Source organism: Eumetopias jubatus, unplaced genomic scaffold (genome assembly GCF_037043125.1).
Source record: "Eumetopias jubatus isolate StellerSeaLion01/CBP00866 unplaced genomic scaffold, mEumJub1_p1.0 scaffold_10, whole genome shotgun sequence".
Lineage (NCBI taxonomy): Eukaryota > Metazoa > Chordata > Mammalia > Carnivora > Otariidae > Eumetopias > Eumetopias jubatus.
Window position 1 is genome coordinate 33,668,030 of NW_028274816.1, and position 17,160 is coordinate 33,685,189.

Here is a 17,160-nt window from a genome sequence, read left to right on the forward strand (position 1 = left end):
AATTTTTTCTTTATGTACATGTGTCAGATTTTTATTATAAGTTTCTTGCAGGGAGAAAAACTTACAGTAGGCCAATTCGGAGATTTTTCACCTACAGATATTTTATGGGGAACAAGGATAGTAGGTAATCACTGCTAGACTTGATAGGAAAAAAAAATATATTTGCTTCTTGCTTCAAGTCACTAGCATCTTGCCTGGCAGTGAACTGGGTGGGTAACATCCAAGAACAAACTCACCACCCTTAATGTTCTTAGGGGAGGCGTAAACTGTTAAATCGGCAATGCTAACTTCCTCCTAGAAGGCTGTAAATGTCAGTGCACACAAAGGGTGTTTGTTTTTGGGGAGTGAGGGCAAAGAGAAAAGACTCTAGGTTTCTGGGTTCGGTGAAGAATGGGGATGTGGCCCCTATTCCTCTCCCTACCAGGGTTTAGAGGCATCCCTGCTCCCAAAACAAAAGGACCACTTATGGTTGAGGACTGGGTTTTTTTTGGGGGGGAGGGGGTTTCCTTTTTTTTTAAGTTCAATTAATTAACAATATAATGTATTATTAGTTTCAAAGGTAGAGTCCAGTGATTCAACAGTGATCCATCAGTGATCCATCAGTGATCCGTCAGTTGCATACAACACCCAGTGCTCATTCCATCACGTGCCCTCCTTCATGCCCACCACCCAGTTACCCCCCCACCTCCCCTCCAGCAAGCCTCAGTTTCTTTCCTATGCTTAAGAAGTCTCTTATGGTTTGTCTCCCTCTCTGGTTTCATCTTGTTTTATTCTTCCCAGGTTGGTTTGTTTGTTTTTTTTTTTTGCTAACCAGAATCATGCTGTATGTATTGTTCTTTGATGTGCTTGTTGGAGATGTTCTCAGCCTAGCACACTCCTTTTATCCATTCTATATTCCACAGAAATAGTTAGATGTTTGGGTTGCTTCATTCTGCTGTTATAATTATGCCCACTTTTGTGCACAAACTTGAGCACAGGGGCTGGAATTTGAGGGGAAGAGTGTCAATTTGAGCCCTTGGCAATCTGAGGTGAAGGCGTGTTGACTTGGCATTGAGCAGGTGGCAGGCTGTGCATGCTGACTCGGGCAGGAGGGTGGCTGGACTGTGAATTTGGGACCCACAGGCCAATGGCATTGTGTGTGACAGGGACGTGGCTGGTTTTGCTTTTAATTTTTGGGTGTTTTCTGGGAAACTCGATCTCTCCCTCTATTCTAAATGAAAGCCTTGCTGGATAGCGTATCTTTGGCTGTAGATTTTTCCCTTTTAGCAGTTGCAATTTATCATGCGAGAAGTGGTTATTAAAACTTTCTGGTTTGCAACAATTTTAGACTCACATGAACATTGCAGAAATAGTACAGGATTTCTGTGTACCGTTCATCCGGCTTCCCCCGGTGATAACATCTTTCTTGTTCAGTCACCAAACCCAGGGCACTGACAGTGGTACAGTGTGATTAAAATACAGACCTGGGAGGTGCCTGGGTGGCTCAGTTGGTTAAGTGTCTGCCTTCGGCTCAGGTCATGATCTCGGGGTCCTGGGTTTGAACCTCGTGTCGGGCTCCCTGCTTCTCTCCCTCCCTCTGCACCTGCACCCTGCGCTTCATGCTCCCGTGCACGTGTTCTCTCTCTCTCTCTCTCAAACAAATCTTTAAAAAATAAAAACTAAAATAAAATAAAGAACAGAACTGGTTTTCGCCATTTATTTTATGTGAACTTGGGTTTGGTTTGGTGGCTTTCTCACGTGTATAGGATTGTGTAAATACTGCCACACACGGGTGCAGAACAGACGAACCCATTTAAAGTCTTTTCACATTCCTTCATGACTCCTGTCCGCCAAGGTGTTTTTGGTCTGGCTAGACCCATGGGAAGAAAGGAGAGAGCTTCCAGTTCATTCCGTCCCTCTCCCTCCTAATTGCATTCACTGCACCCCCACTCCTGTTGCTACCTGTGCATGAACCTTTCCTGCTGTTTCAACCCTGACTCTAAATGCCGTTTTTCACCTGTTGGCTTCCTCCATCCCAGGTTCACGCTCCTTCCCTCACCTCCCATTTCCAGGGACACCTTTTTGCCTGTTTCTCTCTGCAATATAAGGACTGAGATATACATGCCAGACTCTCAGGGTGGTAGAGTGAGCAAGTGATAGAAACTCAGGTCACACTAACCAAAGCTAAAAAGAGAATTCATTGTGTAGGGGTTCAGATAGTACATCTGGGCTCAATCTTTTCTTTCTCTAGGGCAGGCGGCATGCTCCCCGTTACCCCCAGACTCCTGTTTTATCAGCCAGGCAGCAGCAGCAGCAGCAAAAGAAATTTTATAAATATCTCTGGCCAAAAAAGTGCCAGGAAGATGCTGGTGGGCCATGTGCTTGTCCCTGAACCAATCATGGTGCCCCAGTGTGGGGCACCTTGGTCATTCCCAGGACCCTTGGGCCCCCTCTTTGACTTGTTGTGGTCAGTGGAAAGGAGAGGCAGATCAGCTTCATCTGAGGCACTTAGAATGGGTCCATTCCATGAAAGGTGCTGTTTTGACAGAAAAATGGGGAGGGAGGGACTGGTCGAACTTGTCTCTTTGTGACAGTCCATGGTCATCCTGTGGCAAGGAGGGAGATCTCCCCTGAGTCAGGTGGCTATCCTGTGGGGTGGGGGGTGGAGTCACCCATGGGTCAGTTGGCCATCCTGTGGGGGGCAGGGTCATCCCTGGGTCAGTGGCCATCCTGTGGAGGGGAGGGGTCACTCTTGGGTCAACTGGCCATCCTGTGGGGGGCAGGGTCGTCCCTGGGTCAGGTGGCCATCCTGTGGCGGGGAGGGGTCACTCTTGGGTCAACTGGCCATCCTGTGGGGGACAGGGCCGTCCCTGGGTCAGGTGGCCATCCTGTGGGGGGCAGGGCCGTCCCTGGTTCAGGTGGCCATCCTGGGGGGGAGGGGTCGCTCTTGGGTCAACTGGCCATCCTGGCCCGGTTTGGTTAGGAGTGGGTTGGAGTCCTCCAGCAGCAGGGATTATAGGGAGGATAGATTTCTTCTTGTTTCGATCGTCTGTTGCTATACAACTATCCCAGTACTTAGTAGCTTAGAACAGCAAGCTTTTTACTTGCAATGTAATCCTGCAGTTTGGACAGGGCTGGGGAGTAAAGGAGCTGGGTGGTGTGTGTGGGGTGCAGGCAGTGTGGCTACATCCTCGGGTGGAGTGAACTCTGGCTCTTAATTGTTTTTTAGTGGATATCATGGAAATCAAGGAAATCCGCCCAGGGAAGAGCTCCAAGGATTTTGAGCGTGCGAAAGCTGTCCGCCAGAAGGAAGACTGCTGCTTTACCATCTTGTACGGCACCCAGTTTGTTCTCAGCACACTCAGCTTGGCCGGTGAGTGCGCCTCCGTGTGCTTTTCTCCCTGCTGTGCCTGGCTGTTTCCTAGGATGTTCTGTAGTACCAGAAGGCTCCTGCCTGCCCCTCATGTGTGTTTGAGGGCATCGTGGTTTTGAGTTCTAACCCTGTCCTTTTCTAGCCGTGTGCCTTTGGGCAAGTTACTGAACCTCTCTGAGCTGCAGTTTGCTCAGCTGTGAAATGGGGAGAATGGTAATGCCAGCCTCATTGGGACGTTGTAAGCATTATGTTAAGGGCCTGCTTGACTCATGCAGATAGGTGAAGGCAGGCTAGAGTTTTCGTCCAGCAGAGCCTGGCCTATACTGTATATTCAGTTGAACTAGAGAAACTATCCCAAAATCTTAGATCTCACACATATGTGCACACACACATAGACGCCCCTACACAGACACATGCATGCTCACACGTACACACAAAACACTTACCACAAGCATACACACACACACACGTGTGCAGGCACGTATGCACTCACATAGACACATGATCTGGAGGTGAGATTTCCAGCCATCCCTATGAATTCACCCAAAAGCAAAGGGGCCTCTGAGACGCCAGAGAATGAACTGTGGAAAAGCTCAGGCACTTGACTCAGGGGCAGAAGCTTGTCACCCCCTTCAGGTTGACTTCTAGAATTCATTGACTTAGAACCGTATGTACAGCTGGGAGTGATGAGAGAAAATAAATGCCATTAAAAGTAGACCCAAGGGGGAGGAAATGATGAAAGCTGAGCAGTATCAGGGACATTTAAATTAGGGCCCGGTAGCTCTCGTCGATTTGCTCTCTCACTTGCGCAGCACACACCTTTGAACACATACTAGCCCCGGGCTAGAGGCTACTGGGGCTATAGGGCCGAATGAACCCGGTTGCTGCCTTTCAGGAGCTCACAGTACACTGTGATAAGAGCTACAGTCCTTTCACAATACAGCATGCTGTCGGAGAGCAGAGGGCTAATCTCAGGGAAGCCTTTGTGGAGGAGGTGACTTTTAAATTGGGTTTTGAGGCATCAGCGGGAGTTGGGAGGAAAGAGGGAGGCCAGTCCAGGGAGAGAGTGTTCTGTGTGTGAGGGCTTGAAGGAGGGAAATAGCAAGCTGGGTGTGGGACATGATGAGTGGCCGTCTGACTGATGGTGTATGGTTGGGGCAGGAGAGACGGGCCTGTGCCCATGAACTTCAGAATTTTGTCCACTTAGCCCTGCTGCAGGTTGAGGCCTGGTGGTTCTTGGTAGGGAGACCACGAGAGCCCAAGTGGGTCTTGGAGTCCAGGATGCTAACTCTGTTCCACTCTGGGGTCTTTCTTTTAGAGCTCTAGAATTTAGGTCCAGGAGAGAGATGGGCAAGACCTGGATTCAGATCCCAGCTTCCCACTTATGGGCTCTGGGACAGGTCTCCTAAAGCTTCTGAGTTTAATCCTCTCCTCATCCCCATGGGAAGAGGGAGAACAGAAACCTTGGCATGCTCTCGTCCAGATAAACAAAGTACCTGGTCCTTAGGAGATGGTTAATAACTCAACGAGTGTCTGCATGGCTAGCTCCCTTGTACTGATGAGGAAATGCGGCACAGAGGGGTTAAGGAGCCAGCTGAATGTCACACAGCCCCAAAGTGGTGCAGTGGCACTTGTCAGTGATGCCAAGCCCTTATTTGCTGCTTGGTGCTGCTTCTCTCCTCTCTCTCTGTGGCCTTGATGAGAAACGGGAAATGCTGAGGGCGGCTCAGGATTGTGGTGGGAATTATCCCAGACCCTGCACCTTATTTCCTAGCATAGGGGTAAAAACTAAAACTCTTGGGGGGAAAAAATTGTCCCACTTGTCACCCTTGCTGTAGAAGGGTCATCACGGGCATGTGGCTTTATCTCGGACAAAAAGCAGGTCTTAGAACCATGAAGGTGTGAAGGAGATGCCTTCTTGGTGCCTTTGAGCAAAACCGGAAACGGGTCCTGGCTGCTCTTGTCCCCATGGTCTGTATGGGGCTGGGATGGCCTGGGGCCCCGATTTCTCTGCAGAGGTCTTCCCAAGGGAGTAATGACATTTCTGTCCGTGTTCACCTTCCAGCTGACTCTAAGGAAGATGCGACTAAGTGGCTCTCGGGCTTGAAAATCTTACACCAGGAAGCAATGAGCGCGTCCACACCCACCATTATCGAGAGGTACTGACTTTTGCTTGTTTATCTTGCCTTCCCACATTCATTGATTCCGCTCCCTTTAGCCAACACGAGCGAAAGAAAACAAAGTGGGACGTTTCATCTTGGAGGCTCATGGAGGGTCCCGAGTGCGTCAGGTTCCCGGTAGAGGCAGTGGGCTCCCCAGCATCTCCCCAAAGAGCCTCTCTCAGTGTTGGGCCGTGCTTGGCCACCTGGGGTGAGGCGCGCGCTGAAATCCAGACAGAAACAGGCATTGGTGGTGTTTGAGGGGAGGACAGAGGGCTTCCTTCTTGTAGGATTAGGAAGGGATTCTGCCGACTCACCAAAGGACAGTCCCATACAGGGTATGGGATTTGCCACCCGCTCAGGACGGCCTTGTCTGTGCTTCCGTGTCGTGGAGGTCCGTGTGGGATCGGCATGTGAATGATTGTCCCCTCGGTTAAAACCCTCTGATTCCCACCATTTGTCTCATCAGGTTTTGGGGGGATAATGAACAGAGAGGCTTGTCCGTTTAAAGAGTGCCAGCCGCTGTGCGTTGCGGGGGGGCCTCTTGGCTCAGCTAGGGCGTCTCAACAACAAGGAGAAAACCGCTCCTTCCTGAGCTGCTCGAGTTAGCAAGTTGGAGAGCGTTTCTTGTTTCCGGTATCCTTTGTCCCCATTCCATAGAACTAACCGAGACTGGGGCTGTTTACTAACTCTCTCTCTCTGTCTCTGTCTCTACTCTCTTCGCAGTTGGCTGAGAAAGCAGATTTATTCAGTGGATCAAACCAGAAGAAACAGGTAAGATTTGTTCGTATTTCTGTGGTTTTCTCCACGTCGTATTGGCCTCTGATGTTCTTTCTTGAAACGTTCCACGGCTGTCGGAGCATGTTTTGTGGTGTGGAAAGGCCCTCGTGCGGTCTGGCTGGACCTGCGAGGTGCCGGACGCCGTGCCAAGCGCTGGGGGCTGACGGTGGCACAGCCCTCACCTGGCTGGAGCCTCACTTCTGTGGCTGTTCAAGTCCATCTGCAGAGAAGGCTGCTGTGCTGTGGAGCAACTTGGACCTCGTTCTTGAGGCCCTCACATTTGAGCACCTTCTGTGTCCTGGGGAGACGCAAGATTGCCACGCGCCTGCCCTACTTTGTGGCGGGAGAGAGGTTGACCGTAAGGAGGGAAAGCAGGTTGACTTAGGACAGTTAGGCGGGCTGGGCAGACATGAGTCAGGGGAAGTCATCAACGTAGTAACGTAATTCAGTGTATGTGTTCCTCAAACAGTGCATCTCGGAGTGGTTCCCCGTCAGCACCCGCGATGCTCCGCGTGGGACATTTTTGTAACAAACATGGTTTGACCTTGGACTTGGCAGCATGATTTCCTTACTGAGGAGAAATCGTTTGCTTCTTGATGGACGTAGAGTTGCTCCCGGTCCGTTAGTATCATGAGTACTGCTGCTTAGAAACCTTGGGGTCTCCCTGTTTGTATGCGTGTGTGAGGAGGAGAAAAACAGGATCGAGTCCTAGAGGAGGGATCCCAGCCGCGAAGTGTTTTCTGGTCTAATGTTTTGAGAGAGGTGGTAACAATTTGAATTTCTCCCTGTGGTGCAAGAGGGCACGCCTTTCCTTACTCCATGTATTACCAGACCTTTGGTGATCCTGATGGGTGAAAGGCAACGCAGATATTTGCTTAAATTTGTATTTATTTTTGAGTAAAGTTGAACATTCTCTCATCCATTTTTTTTAGGGTTTGATCCAGTTATTATTAACAGTGTAATGATAAATCCTACCATTTATTGAGCACTCAGCCTGCCGCACACGGTGCTCAGCGCTTTAAATTGTTGTATCATTTTAGCTTCGCATAAGACCTTCTTAAAAATTTTTACGTCATTTTCCTTCCTTCTATTCTTTGTTAAGATCTGTCAGCACGATACGTGAGGTCCCAGCTAACCTCTCCAGCTCCCCCCCGGTGTCCCTTTCCATCTCTGAGGCCCCTGGGTGTCAGGCCAGTGTCCTGCATCAGCTGGTGATCTCAGAGTTTGGGTGTGTGCCACGTGCTTGCTCCCACATATGCTGCCCGACGGGATGATGGAGAAGCGGTCCCCTCCAGTGGTGAAACGTTCAGTGATATTGTAAGGTCTGCCAGAAGCGCACCCTGCGTTCCCCTCTCCACCCGCCCTCCCTCCCTCCCTCCCTCCCTCCCTCCCTCCCTCCCTCCCTCCCTCCCTCCATCCATCCATCCAGCATTCACTGGGCTGCGCTCTGGTGTTAGGGAGGTGGATCTGGGGAGGTCCCCGTGTTGGAGGGTTTTGTTCACACTGGTCTCTCAGCCACTGAGGTGGGGCCTCCCCGGTGTTTCCTTTCTGTTGTGGCTTAGGGGTGATTCATTGTTGAGGTTGGCGCAGGGATGACAGATGGAGCCCTCCCGGGCCCTCTCCCCATGCACAGGGGGTCCAGGGTTGTTGATTTGGTTTGGAAGTCCGCCTCTCCATCTTGTCAGGGCAGCCTCCCTCTGGCTGTCTTGCTCAGAATGGATTCCTGCACTTCCTCCCTAGAGACCCGTCTTTCTGTTGGCTGGTCCAGAACCTTCGGCAGAGAGGAAGTCTGTTTGTGGACTTGATGCCCCTGTTCCTCGCTTCCTGTTCGCTCTCCCCAACCTTCCTCCCAGTGGGCAGAGCCCCGCTGCTCTGTCAACATGTGGAAAATCCCACCTTTCCTGTGGTTTTGGGAGGCCAGGAGGGAGCTTTTCAAAAGGAACTCTGACCAAGGTACCAGTGAAAGGGCAGCTGACTGACTTCTGCTCTGCCAGTTTCCCCTCCCTTCCTGTCACCCACGACTGGTGGCATTTCCTGAAGGAAAACAAAGCAGTGGCCCAAGCCAAGGAAAGACTCAGCGGCAGCGGGAGGCGGGCTTGAAGCCGGCTCCCAGCGCTTTCCTTGACCGGCATGCCTCGTCTCCCTGCGGGGCGTCTAGAGGGGACAAATGGTAGCAGCTGACCCTTGCCAAGGGGTCGGTGTGCAGCAAGCCAGCGTACCAAGCACGTTGCTTGCTCTCGGAGTTGGGCCCTGCTTCTGGAATGCTCGCAGCCCGGGGAGCTCGGTACCCTTGGATCCATTTGGTGAGGATAGTGAGGCCGAGCAGAGTTACGGGACTTGGCTGCAGCAACCCGGCTTGCGGGGCAGGGCCCCAGGGTTCGAGGCTTACCCATCACGACCGACGACGCGATGTTGCTTGTCTTCTTTTATAATCTGTACTCAGGAAAGCCAGTCAAAGGCAGAAACCTTCCCCTCCCACTGCCCGCCCCCCACAGCCTGTAACTGAAAACTGTTTAATTGGTCTGATTGTGGTAACGTCGACACAACATAAAACCTACTATTGTAAGCGCAAGCCTCCATGAGATTAAGTGCATTCGTACTGTCGTGTGTTCATCACCGCCATCCTCTTCAAGCGCTCTTCGCCTTGCACAGCTGAAGCTCTGTCCCCGTAACGGTCCCCCCCCAGCTGAAGCTCTGTCCCCGTAACGGTCCCCCCCCAGCTGAAGCTCTGTCCCCATAACGGTCCCCCCCAGGTGAAGCTCTGTCCCCGTAACGGTCCGCCCCCCGCTGAAGCTCTGTCCCCGTAACGGTCCCCCCCAGCTGAAGTTCTGTCCCCGTAACGGTCCCCCCCAACTGAAGCCCTGTCCCCTTAATGGTCTCCCCCCAGCTGAAGCTCTGTCCCCTTAACGGTCCCCCCCAGCTGAAGCTCTGTCCCCGTAACGGTCCCCCCCGCTGAAGCTCTGTCCCCGTAATGGTCCCCCCCAGCTGAAGCTCTGTCCCCGTAACGGTCCCCCCCAGGTGAAGTTCTGTCCCCGTAACGGTCCCCCCCAGCTGAAGCTCTGTTCCCGTAACGGTCCCCCCCAACTGAAGCTCTGTCCCCTTAACGGTCTCCCCCAGCTGAAGCTCTGTCCCCGTAACGGTCCCCCCCAGCTGAAGCTCTGTCCCCGTAACGGTCCCCCCCCGCTGAAGCTCTGTCCCCATAATGGTCCCCCCCAGCTGAAGCTCTGTCCCCGTAACGGTCCCCCCCAGGTGAAGTTCTGTCCCCGTAACGGTCCCCCCCAGGTGAAGTTCTGTCCCCGTAACGGTCCCCCCCAGCTGAAGCTCTGTTCCCGTAACGGTCCCCCCCAACTGAAGCTCTGTCCCCTTAACGGTCTCCCCCAGCTGAAGCTCTGTCCCCGTAACGGTCCCCCCCCAGCTGAAGCTCTGTCCCCGTAACGGTCCCCCCCCAGCTGAAGCTCTGTCCCCGTAACGGTCCCCCCCAGCGGAAGCTCTGTCCCCGTAACGGTCCCCCCCAGCGGAAGCTCTGTCCCCGTAACAGTCCCCCCCCCAGCTGAAGCTCTGTCCCCGTAACGGTCCCCCCCAGCTGAAGCTCTGTCCCCGTAACGGTCCCCCCCAGCTGAAGCTCTGTCCCCGTAACAGTCCCCCCCCAGCTGAAGCTCTGTCCCCATAACGGTCCCCCCCCCAGCTGAAGCTCTGTCCCCGTAACGGTCCCCCCCTTCCTCCTTCCCCACCTCTGATAACACTCTGCTCCACCTCCTGTGCCCAGGAGTGTGCCGGCGCTAGGCACCTCGCATGGAGTGGAGTCAGGCCGTCTTTGTCTTTGGGGGACTGGCTTGCTTCACTTAGGACAGCATCCTCGCAGTTCATCCATGTTTGTGTGGCAGGGGTCAGAATTGCCCTCTTTTTTAAGGCTGTGTAATATTCCCTGGGAGGTGGAGCCCATGTGTTGTTGATCTGTTCATCTGTTGATGGACACTTCAACGGCTTCCCCCTTTGGGCTGTTGTGAGTATGGTTGCTGTGAACATGGGTGTGCAAGCCCCTGCTCTCAGTTCTTGTGTACATGGCCTGGAAGTGGAATTGCTGAATGCAGTGGTAGTATGGCTTCATTCTTAGACGCAGTGCCCTGCTGCTTCCCACGGTGCTGGCAGCCTTCTCTCCTGCCAGCGCTCTGTTCTTCCCACTTCTTACCGGTGCTTGTTTTCCCCTGCCTGCCTGTCTTCTTTCCTCCCTTCCTGCCTGCCTGCCTGCCTTCCTTCCTGCCTGCCTTTGTTCGTTCCTGCCTGCCTTCTTGCCTGCCTGCCTGCCTGCCTTCCTGCCTGCCTGCCTGCGTGCCTTTCCTGCCTGCCTGCCTGCCTTCGTTAGTTCCTGCCTGCCTGCCTTCGTTCCTGCCTGCCTGCCTTTCCTTCCTGCCTGCCTGCCTGCCTTCGTTAGTTCCTGCCTGCCTGCCTTCGTTCCTGCCTGCCTGCCTGCCTGCCTGCCTGCCTGCCTGCCTGCCTTCTTGCCTTCTTGCCTTTCCTGCCTGCCTGCCTGCCTTTGTTCGTTCCTGCCTGCCTTCCTGCCTGCCTGCCTGCCTGCCTGCCTGCCTGCCTGCCTGCCTGTCTGCCTTCCTGCCTGCCTGCCTGCCTTCGTTAGTTCCTGCTTGCCTGCCTGCCTGCCTGCCTGCCTGCCTTCCTGCCTGCCTGCCTGCCTGCCTGCCTGCCTGCCTTTCTGCCTGCCTGCCTGCCTTCCTGCCTGCCTTCCTGCCTTCCTGCCTTCCTTCCTTCCTTCCTGCCTGCCTGCCTGCCTGCCTGCCTTCCTTCCTGCCTGCCTTCCTGCCTGCCTGCCTTCCTGCCTGCCTGCCTGCCTGCCTGCCTGCCTGCCTGCCTTCCTGCCTGCCTGCCTGCCTGCCTTCCTGCCTGCCTGCCTGCCTGCCTGCCTGCCTGCCTGCCTGCCTTCCTTCCTGCCTTCCTGCCTTCCTGCCTGCCTGCCTGCCTGCCTGCCTTCCTGCCTGCCTGCCTTCCTGCCTGCCTGCCTGCCTGCCTGCCTTCCTGTCTGCCTGCCTGCCTTCCTGCCTGCCTGCCTGCCTGCCTGCCTGCCTGCCTGCCTGCCTGCCTGCCTTCCTGCCTGCCTGCCTGCCTTCCTGCCTGCCTGCCTGCCTTCCTGCCTTCCTGCCTTCCTGCCTTCCTGCCTTCCTGCCTTCCTGCCTTCCTGCTTGCCTACTTGTCAGTGGTGATGTCACCCTTGATCCCCTGGCCAAGGTGGTATTGGGAAGATGGCCCTTTGTAAAGTCACCCCCACCCCCGTTCTTCGGGAATAAATCGCTGAATCTAGCCCACCCTAAAGGAGGCAAGGATTAAACCATTTTCACATCACGTTACAGCATAAGAATGTCTACACTTCCTTGCAGCTCTTCAGGAAAGTGATGTCCATGCCTACGTTAGAAATCAACCAATGGGAATGTGATACTTGGTTTGAAAAGTTGTCTTTTGTCATTTAATCTATGTCCAGTTTTTCCTTATGTTCACATTAGCACCAAATCATGTTCCAAGTTAACACAGGATGTGACCCTCACGAGAAACATTTTCAGGGCCACTGTAGGATTCTTGGTCCTTGTACCATGACTCCGCCGTCCCCCATTGGACAGACATGCTCTGCTTTCCTAGAGTCTTCCCTTCCTGTTGCTGCTCGCGTTGGCGGGGGCGCCTTGAGGTTAGGGTCTGGCTGGTTTGGTCTTCCTGGTGTTTGTCAGATGAAAGAAAGTTCTCCCTTTCATTCCTAGACATAACATTGAGCAAATGGAACATTCTAGCTTGGGAAGCTTTCCTTATGACATTTCCAGGCCTGGGGAGACTGAGTCAGAAGTGTCAGTTTTTTAACAGTAACTCTTGGCTGGATTTTTAGAGGCAACCCCCACCCACAACCCCATCTTTGAGCCTTTAGAGTTTAGTTGTCTCTTATCAGGGAATTCGGTTCTGAGGTTGTGCAAAATGTGAATATTTCTGTGATCAAAATACCCCTTGAGAAACCCCCCTTCCCTCAGCCGAACCTTCTGTGAGGGTCCCTGGAATTGTGTTCCCTGGTGGGAGGCTTACCATGGCTGCGTCCCACGGAGAGCAGATTGTCTCCTGCATTTCTAACAAATTCCCAGCTGACGTTGGTGCTGGTGGTCGGGGGACTCAACTTAGAAAAGGATCCTCTAGGGGCGCCTGGGTGGCTCAGTCGTTGGGCGTCTGCCTTCGGCTCAGGTCATGGTCCCAGGGTCCTGGGATCGAGCCCCGCATCGGGCTCCCTGCTCAGCGGGAAGCCTGCTTCTCCCTCTCCCGCTCCCCCTGCTTGTGTTCCCTCTCTCGCTGTCTCTTTCTGTGTCAAATAAATAAATAAAATCTTAAAAAGAAAAAGAAAAGGATCCTCCAGAGCTGCTCTGTCCAATACGGTGGTCCCTAGCTATAGGCGGCTATTTAAATTAATTAAAATTAAATAAAATTAAAAATTTAGTTCCTGGGTCATGTTAGCCACATTTCAAATGCTCAGTAGCCACATGTGGCTAGTGGCTACCCCATCGGACAGCCCAGATCTAGAACATTGCCATCGGGTAAATTACTTTTTCTCTGTGCCTTAGTTTTCTAATCTGTAAGAGAGAGCTAATAGTTGCTGCCTCCCTGGGCTGGTGTGAGGTCTCAGTGGGTGGGTATGTGAAAGTGCTTAGATGGTGCCCGGCTTATGGTGAGTGCTGACAAAGGCTTAAGATTGTCCTTACTGCTCTAAGAACCTGCAGGTGGTAGAGGGGTTGGTCCAGCCTCCCGTGGCAGGTAGGTTTCCTCGGGCGGCGTGGTCAAGGCTGCTGGGGTGCGGTGCTGTAGGAGCTGGGACAGTACCAGGCCGGCAGGGGGAGGTGCCACAATTGTGGAGTGATGCCTGCCGCGGAAGGGAGAGGGGCTCCGTGTGGCCCATGGCAGGGACCATTTCTTGCCTTCCCTCTCCAGAGGAATTGCCCTGGTTCCTAACCCACGGTCACAGGCTGAGCCTGCAGGAATCAGAATCTGAGATGGGTGTTAGTGTGCAGGAAGCTTACTGGGGAGGGCGTGGGGGAGGGACACCTGTGCATACTGGCAGGAATTAGCTGCCGTGGTCACAGCCACGGGCTCCAGAGCCATCCTCCCTTGAGGTCCTGAGAGGGTTGGGGATGCTGGATTTAACCTTGCTGAGGCACTCTCTTCATCTGAGGACGGGGAGAGGGGTGAGGTTGGGGGCTGCCGGATTTCTTCCCCTCCAGCAGCTGGGGAGTCCCAGTGCCTGTCCTGGCTCAGGGTCAGGCGGTGCAGCACAGACCCACAGTGGGGGGCATGGAGCGGCAAAGTCACGGCACAGGAGCCCAAGGAAGCTCTGTGGCCCCCACCTTTACCTGGGGGCTCCATTGCTCTGCTGTAAGGTGGGACTTTTGGAGCAGCTGGGTTCGGGTGCCCTGTTGCTCAGAGTCTTGTGCCCCCAGGTCTGGTTTGCTCCACTGGCTCCCAGCCCCCCTGTCTCTGTACCTGGAGGTAGGGAGGTTTCTTGACCCTGTTTCGGCCTAGAGGTTCTGGGGTCCCCAGGGGACTCTGACCTCTTCCCTGGTGCCGGATGAGCCCTGCAGGGCCACCAGCTTGGCCACACCCTCTCCTTGCCCCCGTCTTGGGACACCAGCCCCTGTTGCTCCTCTCTTTTCGTCCCGTTCCTGGCCAGGCTCTTCCTGGACATCCCGGGGGCTGGGTCAGAAAGGGGCTCTCAGCCAGCCTGCTTGATTCTCTGCCCGGCCAGCCCTACCTGACGTTGTTGCTCTCATTTCTGGGAAAGCCCTTGGTGCTGACCCTGTCGTAGTGGGGGGCAGGGAAGCCTCTTGCAGGTAAAGGTGTCTGATGTTAGGGAGGCTGTTAGACTAGAGGTAGAAAGGCTGACAGTGGGGACCCTGGGACAGCCGGGAGCCCCACTCCGTGGTCTGCAGGGCCAGCTGCGGAGGGTAACGTGCTGCTTCTCTCCGGATGTACCGGCAGAGGCCGAGCTGACAGCGTTGGGGGAACTCGGCCATTTTCTGCCCACATCCTGGACAGGCTTCCTTCCTTGACCACGCACAGCCCTGTCTGGTCGGGCGTCTCCAGAACACAGAGCAGTTTTCTCTGACCATACCAACAGCACCCCCAGGCCACCCTCTCTCGCTCGAGCAGACGCTCAGCTCTGTAGCCGCAGGGGTCTGGATGCCAGGCCCTTGACCCCCCCCACCCCTCCCCACTGTTCGTGCTGTCCCTGGAGAGGTAGGGAAATGCCCTGGAGTCCACCTCCCCCACCTCCCAGCTCCGAACCTTCTGAGTCTGTGTCCTCACCCGGGATGTGGAGATGGTGACGGTACCCACCCCAGGAGGTCGTGAGAGCATGGAGGGAGTATGTGTCTGTGCGTCCGTCCACCCCGCAGAGCGGTGCCTGGCGTTGAATATGTGCGGCTGAAGTTCCGGTCGCTACTGTTATTAACTAGAGCTACTACAGGTATTTCTTTTGCTCAGAATGTGCTCTCCCCTTCTTTCCTCTGGAACTGAACTTGCCCCCTGGCCCAAGTGAAAAGCATGCATGGGGGTTTCTGTGATGTGGTCCACATGACTATACCTTTTGGGATTTGATTCAAACCCGGGCTCTGCTGTCACCCAGCTCTGACCTAGAGCAGCGCTATCCTCCCAGACCCTTCCCCCGTTGCCTGTTCTGAAACCCGAGGGTGGGTCATGCTTCCTCTGTAGGGGGTCAGGTGTATGGAGGGGTTAGGTAACATTATTGCCTGGATGACACCAGGGCAGCCTGGCACATAGTAGGTGCTCCTATGAGGCTGGATCCTTCCCCTTTCCCCTCCGGCCTTCTGTGGCCGCCCCCCACCCCTTGGTTTGAACCCCTGGGACGTTTCGTGTCTGCCCCTCGAGGTGAATAGAGCTGGGGTTTCCCTGTTTTGCAGCATCAGCCTCCGAGAGTTGAAGACCATCTTACCCCTGGTCAACTTCAAAGTGAACAGTGCCAAGTTCCTCAAAGATAAGTTTGTGGTAAGTTTCCTAGCTTGGCTGGCCTGGCGATTTTGTGAACTTAGGGTCACTTAGCCTTTGAGCCCCATCGAATGGTGCCCAAGAAGATCCTTCACCTCCAGATGCATCTGTCCCAGTCCAGACAGAGGGACCATGTGAAGGTCGTAGGGCCCTGTTCGCAGTCCTAGCTGAGGACATCTTCCTCAAGGACCCTGTTTGCTGAACTGCTTGGCTTGCTCCCACCAGTAGAGCCTTTCCGTTTCCTCACCGTCCTGCAGCCTACTTTCCTTCAAATAACACGAACTAACGTGTTTCTTTTGGGAAATATTATGAAAGGTTCCTTATGTAGGTTGTCAGGGGCATGGTGTCTTGTATCCAAGACCACCTCCTAATCTAGTTGTCTGAGTTGGTTCTTCCCTGGCTTTCCCCCCCACTTCCCACTCAGCCGTCCTTCCACCCATCATTTAGTTTGGTTACGGTCTGGTGTAATTAAGCTGTTGGCAGATCTGTGGCAGGTTAAGTCACTCCAAGAGTGATGGTGCAGTGTGGGGCAGGTGGGGCCTTCCTGAAAGGGGTTAGGATGGAGATGTGTAGGCCCCCTGACTGGTGCTCAGAGAGATCCCGACTCTTGTCAAGGAACTCAGTGACACTCTGTCTCCCTAGCTCCAGTTGCAGGACTCACGTGGCCTTGCCAATGGCAGCCCCAGTCACAGGCTTCCTCAGCCATGAAAGTGCATTCATTTTTGTACCAGTGAACTCTCGGAAGAGTTAACCCACTTTCTGGCTATCAAGCCATCTTTTGACCTGTCTGGAACATTCCAACTATTCTAAGAAGGCAGAAACAGAGACAGGGGGAGCATTTACCATCGATCGTCACGTCGTTGGAATCTTGTTCTTTATCAAGGCTTTCCTGAGCTGGCAATACGTAGATGTCACTGGTTTGGTTTGGGGGAAGTCCTAGGGAGGGCGGTGGTGATTTTTCCATTTTATAGATGAAGAAACTGAGGGTCCGAATGGATTGGGTAAATTACCCAAAGCCATAAGCAGTTCGGGGGACAAGCCTTGACTGGAGTTGAGCTCTAACTCCAAAGGCTTGGTTAGTTTTCCCATGCTTTTAGAATGACCCTGTGCTAGGCCTGGATTTGGAAGTGTCTTCTGCCCCCAGAGGGAGGAGTTCTGCATTACCGCTCTTGGAATTCTGGCCAAATCTCTTCTGTTGTGAAGGGCCAGAGCAGGATCTTACCCGCCCCAGGAGCCCCTGGTGCATATGTTCTCCAGGCAGGTACATGAGGAAACCTGTGGACAGTTTGGGTTCAGAAGAAGGTGAGTTTGCTTGTAGCCAGTGCTGTAGGTCAGCCCTTCCGCCTGGTCACAGTGCGGCGCCCTACTTCTGGGGACTTCAGAGATCACGTGGTCATTTTTTTTTTTTTTTAATTTACAGGAAATCGGCGCGCACAAAGACGAGCTCAGCTTTGAGCAGTTCCACGTGTTCTATAAAAAACTAATGTTTGAGCAGCAAAAGTCGGTAAGATAATTCTTGAGCAAATGATCAAATGAAGTCTTTGTTTCCCCTGTGTTTCAAAGTCTGGCACGTTCCTAAGAAACCCCTTAGAAGTGTTGAGTGTCCGTTCTTGACAAGGAAAGACACGGTGGGAATGACAGGGACATACTGTTTGCATCTGTTAAATTATAGACATGTGAGAGAGCTATGGGGAAAATGGGGGGAATGGCTCGTTCATACCCTCCTGGTGGGAATGTGAGAAGTCTGGAATTTAATTGCAGCCTATTAAAGTAAACAAGTTCCATTAACTTGGCTGCATGATCTCGTTGTGGAAGGAAATTTATCAAGTTATTAAG

General features: G+C 53.6%; 1 protein-coding gene across 1 annotated transcript in view; it reads left to right on the forward strand.

Annotated features, from left to right (window-relative positions):
* The window catches only part of PLCG2 (phospholipase C gamma 2), a 139,637-nt gene that overhangs the window by 48,209 nt on the left and 74,268 nt on the right, over positions 1 to 17,160 (forward strand). The window contains exons 3-7 of the mRNA XM_028095500.2: positions 3,209 to 3,352; positions 5,418 to 5,511; positions 6,238 to 6,285; positions 15,240 to 15,324; positions 16,745 to 16,828. Coding sequence (XP_027951301.1) covers positions 3,209 to 3,352; positions 5,418 to 5,511; positions 6,238 to 6,285; positions 15,240 to 15,324; positions 16,745 to 16,828 — 455 coding nt within the window. The remainder of the gene's footprint in view (positions 1 to 3,208; positions 3,353 to 5,417; positions 5,512 to 6,237; positions 6,286 to 15,239; positions 15,325 to 16,744; positions 16,829 to 17,160) is intronic.